General features: G+C 52.1%; 1 protein-coding gene across 1 annotated transcript in view; it reads left to right on the plus strand.

Moving 5' to 3' along the window:
- The window catches only part of ERBB2 (erb-b2 receptor tyrosine kinase 2), a 110,362-nt gene that overhangs the window by 55,655 nt on the left and 48,851 nt on the right, over positions 1-5,856 (plus strand). Inside the window, exons 5-7 of the mRNA XM_015416334.1 lie at positions 233-301; positions 817-932; positions 5,597-5,738. Coding sequence (XP_015271820.1) covers positions 233-301; positions 817-932; positions 5,597-5,738 — 327 coding nt within the window. The remainder of the gene's footprint in view (positions 1-232; positions 302-816; positions 933-5,596; positions 5,739-5,856) is intronic.

Consider the following 5,856-nt stretch of genomic DNA (forward strand, 5'->3'; position numbering starts at 1 on the left):
CAAGGTCACCCAGCCAGGTGCAGCCGCTGCGAGGGGAGGAGTGGGGAATCAAACCCGGTTCTCCCAGATCAGAGTCCGCGCACTTAACCACTACACCAAACACCACACAGCCGTTGCCACCCAGTCTTAGCGTGTCCCCGGCCCCTGTTTGCCCAAGTTGCTCGTAGCCTCTCTGAGTTTTGCAGAGAGCCACTTCTCAGCGGCGACCTCTGTTCTCTTTTTCTCCCTCCAGGCCCTGACTGCAGACGAGTCTGCCCCAACGGCCACTGCTGGGGTGAAGCAAAACAGAACTGTCAAACAAGTGAGTTCCTGCTGTAGAGATCTGGCTCCTGCAAGGTGCCAAGCACAGCCCCCTTCTTCATACTCCTTTTTGCCTTTGCAGTGCTGGGGGGAGCTTAGAGGAGCATAAAAGGCTCATACTGAACACCTTCTTCCAGCACAGCAGGAAGTGCAGGAAGGTGTGCGCATGCACAGTGGGGAGAGGAAGGTGTGCGCATGCACAGCGGAGAGAGGAAGGTGTGCGCATGCACAGTGGAGAGAGGAAGGTGTGTGCATGCACAGTGGAGAGAGGAAGGTGTGCGCATGCAGTGGAGCGAGTATGCGTCGTGTGAGAGCACTGGAAGGCATCTTTCCTGGAGGCCTCTCCACACCACCTCCTCCATATCACAGCCGCTGCTACCGGCTCCCTGATGTGGAGTTGCTGGTCGCCTCCGTAGGCCTTCTTGCAGAGGGTTGGGGGAGAGGAAGCCCCTCGGTGTGTGCCAAGAAGGGGACGCGGGCTTATGTCTTCCGTCTTTCTGTTTTGCAATTGCCCAGTGACCAGCACGATCTGCGCCAGCAGCTGTCCGAGGTGCAAAGGGCCTCTCCCCACAGACTGTTGCCACGAGCAATGCGCAGCAGGCTGCACGGGACCGAAGCATTCCGACTGCCTGGTGAGTGCATGTGCCCCCAGATTGCTGCAGTGTCTATTCCTCGTTTAGCAAAAGTGTTGCCAAGCTCTGACTGTAAAAATACTGACCCTGCCCGCTTCCTGCTGGTACAAGAGGAAAGACAGCGGCGCGGCGATCTATGTGAACATGAAAAAAAAATGCACGTGCCCAGATTGTAACACCAAAAATCAGTGATTTAATAAATTACATAGATATTTATTTATTTTAGCATATTTATACCCCGTCCTCCACCGCGGACGGGCTCAGGGCAGCTTACAAAGTTGGTGTACCTAGTACACATAAAACAATTAAAACTTTTTATTTATTTATTTATTTATAGTCAAATTTATACCCCGCACTCCCCGCAAAGCAGGCTCAGGGCGGCTTCCAACAACAATACAACAATACAGAATAAAAGCATAAATAGTACAGAATTAAAACTGTCAGGACCCACAGTCAAACAACAGAGCACACGCTTCTTCGAAGGTTTTACTTTATTGTTAGCACTATGGTAGCATAGCCACAAGCATTGTTAGGAATGACTACATCATAGAAAGCAGAGAGAGATACAGGGTATTCGAAAGCACCCCCACACACACACACCTATGGGCCAATCGGCCTTACTCCCGCGGGCGGGAAAGAGAATCAAGGCAGTTAGAGCCGAGGCTGGGAAACGAAACCAATCTCACGGGTAATTGATGGGAAGACACTACACAGGCTGGCTACAATGTCAGTGATAACGAGGGGGGATGAGGCAGCAACTGGCACACAGGTCATGAAAGCGAACCCAGGCCCATAAAATATATGGCAGCATAGCTGACATTCTGCCCACCCAAAGAACAAACTCCCAGCCTACCTGGGAGACCTCCCGGTCAGCCCGGGATATCTCCCGGGTTCTCTGGGAACTCCCGGTGAAACTATTGCAAGAGCCTAGGGGCCCGAATATCCCCTACTTCCACCCATTCATGGTGCTGGGGCCCAAAATCCAACCATTCCACCAAATAAAACAGTTTGCCACGTTTCACTTTAGAGAGATCTCAAAATGTTCTTCGCCCTCCACCATGATAGGAGGGGGTACAGTTTTTGTTGGCCCCAGGGGCTTGGGTCTGGATCATGCTTCAGGAGGCTAAAATGAAACACAGAATGGATATTGCGCATGTTTTTAGGTAGGTCCAGCTCCACAGCCACCTCATTGATCAGGCGTTTGACTTTCAACGGGCCAATGAACTTCCATCCCAGCTTGCGGCTGGGTCTCAACACCTTAATGTTTTTTGTTGACACATGTACCGAGTCCCCAGGCTGCAGAGCCCGTCCCTCCACCCTTTTCCTGTCAGCCTGAGCCTTGTAAGCCTCTTTGGCCGTTTCCAAAGTTTTGCACAATAACGGCCAAGAGTCCTGAAGTTGTTGACACCACTGCGCAGCATCCCCCGGGCCCAAGGTAACTCCCTCAATAAAGGGCAATGGGGGACTGTCATATCCATAGAGTGCCTTGAACGGGGACATTCCCGTAGATGAGTGACATGTGCTGTTATAGCAAAATTCAGCCAGGGGAAGTAAGTCTACCCAATCATCCTGCTGGTAGTTAGTGAAACAACGCAAATATTATTCCAAAGTCTGATTCACTTGTTCGGTCTGTCCATCAGTTTCTGGATGATAAGCGCTACTCAGGGCCCGTTCAATCCCCATGAGTTTTAATAATTCACTCCAAAACTTGGAAACAAATTGCTTCCCCCTGTCGGAGATAATCTTGCTCGGAAGCGTGCGGAGGCGCACCACGTGTTGCATAAAGGCTTTTGCCAGAGCCTTGGCTGTAGGCAAGGACGCAAACGGGACAAAATGGGCTTGTTTGGACAACAAGTCAACCACCACCCAAATGACCGTCATGGTTTTACTAGGGAGTAAATCCGTAATGAAGTCCATAGAGATCCCCTCCCATGGTCGACTTGGGATCGGGAGAGGTTTCAGTCTTGCCGGGGCGGGGTTTACACATGACACAAGTTTGGCAAGTCTGAACAAATGAAGATAAATCCTTGTGTATAAGAGGCCACCAAAATTGTCTTTGCAACCGGTGCAGGGATTTCACGAACCCAGAGTGCCCTGCAAGTTTGGAGCCGTGAACCGCAGCCAGTACTTCCCCACGCAACGATTTAGGCACAAACAGTTTTGTGCCACGGTACCAGCAACCATCCGCTTTCCTTTCCCCCCCCCCCCGACCTTTTCCAACTCTCCTCTGTCGGCATCTGGGAAGGCGGAGGCAAACCTGGTGTTCCAACGCGCCCCACCCGGAGGAATGGGGGGTGGAATCATGTCCGGAGGCTTGGTCTGGAGGGGAGGAGGCTGTACGGCTGCGAGTCGTCACCCCCCCGATGAGAGGGCGGGAACATAGAGTCTAGGACCGCCTCCCTTTGGCGATCATGTTGTGGGAGGCGGGATAGTGCGTCCACCAGTGAATTCGTGGAGCCTGGGAACTGGTGCAGAGTGAACTGAAACTTGGAAAAGAAATTGGCCCACCGCAGTTGCTTAGCGTTAAGATGACGGGGTTTTTTGAGCATCTTCAAGTTCTTATGATCAGTCCAGACCTCAAACGGCACCTGGGCCCCTTCCAACCAATCCCGCCATGTCGAGAGTGCCAAGCAGATCGCTCCCGCCTCCTTGTCCCAAACCGACCAATTGCGTTCAGTCTTGTTAAACTTACGGGAGACATAGGCCAGGGGGTGTAAGAACCCATCGCCCCCCCCCCATCGCCATGTCCGATGTGTCGACTTGGACGATGATTTTTTTTATTTTCATCATGGTGGGCAAGCACCAGTTCTGACGTGAACAGCGCTTTAAGTCGGTCGAATGCCTCCTGGCATTCCTCCGTCCACTGAAGCTTAGCACCCGGTTTGGTGGCTTCCGGACCTTTCCCTTTTGTTTTTAATAAGTCAGTGAGGGGTAAGCTGATCTGGGCAAAGTTGGGGAGAAAATTTCGATAGAAATTCAATAATCTGAGGAATGACTGGAGCTGGCGGCGTGTGCGGGGGGCCTCCCACCCAAGTACATCCCGAACCTTCCCTGGGTCCATTTCCAAGCCCTTGTTTGAGATCCTATACCCAAAAAAGTCAATGACCGACTTGTGAAACTCGCATTTGGAGAGTTTAGCAAAGAGTTTGTGCTTGTGCAACGTCTGTAGCACTTCCCTCACCAATTTCACGTGTGAGGGGAGGTCGGGGGAGTACAGCAAGATATCATCCAAGTAAACAAGGGCCCCCTTGAATAAATGCTTGTGCAACACCTCGTTAATCAAGTTCATGAATACTCCCAGAGCCCCCTGGAGGCCGAATGGCATCACTCAGTATTCAAACAGGCCAAGGGGTGTATTAAAGGCGGTCTTGTGCTCATCTCCCTCTTTTATGCGAACTCTGAAGTACGCATCCCTGAGATCCAATTTGGAGAAGATTTTCCCTTTAGACGCCTCGGCCAACAAGTCTTTGATGAGCGGCATGGGGTAGGCATTGGTAGACGAAACAGCATTCAAGCCCCTATAGTCAGTACATAGTCTCAGCCCCCCATCCTTCTTCTTCCGGAACAGCACTGGAGCAGCAAAGGGTGAGGAAGCCGGCCTGATGAAACCCCGGGCCAGGTTCTTATCGATAAACGTACGCAGTTCATCTTTTTTGGAGGGTCCCATCGCATAAATGCGTCCCTTAGGCAATTTATGACCTGGCAGTAATTGAATACTACAATCTGAATCTATGGGGTGGGAGCTCGTCCGCTTCTTCCTCTTCAAATACCCTGACCAAGTCCCGATATTCGGGGGGACTCGAAACCAACTCCTCCTGAGCCAGGCAAACCCGAGGGGGCCTCGGCTTCTGGCTGGGAGCCCCACTGCGGGTTCCATAAATGCGACTTGCATCGGGGGGAGATGAATTGCACCTTCCCCTCGTCCCACAGTATATAGGGATCGTGCCCATGCAGCCTGGCGGTAGGGGTGATCACGAACGAGCGTTCTTCCCAGTGATCTCCCGCCCCCAACCGTAAGGGCACCGTCTCGTACTCGCAAGGTTCCTTCATCGTGGACCCATCCATTTGAGTAAAAATTAGGGGTTCGGGCAACCGCACTACCGCAGCTTCCAGCCCCGCCACTAAAGATGGCTTGATAAGGTCCCTCCTGCACCCCGAGTCAATGAGTCACCTTACTCTGATGTGTGCTTATGCGCATGAGTGCATAAGCACACAAGAAAAATGCGGCTTTTGGCATTCACACTGTATTGGTGCGGGATGGACATGGGATCAAGGCGCTCTCCAGGGTTTGCGACCACTTTCACCAGGTATCTTTTAAACTCGGGAGTGAAGCGTTACGAGAAGGGTTGAGTACGGCCGGGGAACGCCTGACAGATGTGCCTGTGTGAACGTTTCTGAAACGTGGGTATATCGGGGCAAACTGCCAGTCTGAACTCAGCCAGAGTCTGCGCACTTAACCACTACACCCAACTGGATGAAGAGGACCTAAAGAGCCTCTTGCTAAGAATGAAAGATCTCTGAGATCAAGCTCGTCTGGGCCATCCAGGTCAGGATCTAACGAGGCTGCGTGTCCAGAATTCCTCTGGGTTTTGCACACCATTCTTCCAGCAACGAAGTCCCCAAAGTGAGTTTGCCTCTTCCTTTTGCATTTCCTCTCCCTCCAGGCCTGCCTCCACTTCAACCACAGCGGGATGTGCGAGCTGCATTGCCCATTTTTCTTCCACTACATCCAGGACAACTACGAGTCTGTTCCCAATCCAAACGGGCGCTACACCTTCGGAGCCACATGTGTCACTGAATGCCCTTGTAAGTCCATGATTGTCCCTGAGGCTGCCTCTGTGTGTGTGTGGGATAGGAAAGATGGATTTGAGGGCTGAAGAATCTCCGGGATGCTGACGACCTTTGGCTGAATTCCTTCAGCAGG

This window comes from Gekko japonicus, unplaced genomic scaffold (genome assembly GCF_001447785.1).
Source record: "Gekko japonicus isolate JY-2015 unplaced genomic scaffold, Gekko_japonicus_V1.1 scaffold875, whole genome shotgun sequence".
Classification (NCBI taxonomy): domain Eukaryota; kingdom Metazoa; phylum Chordata; class Lepidosauria; order Squamata; family Gekkonidae; genus Gekko; species Gekko japonicus.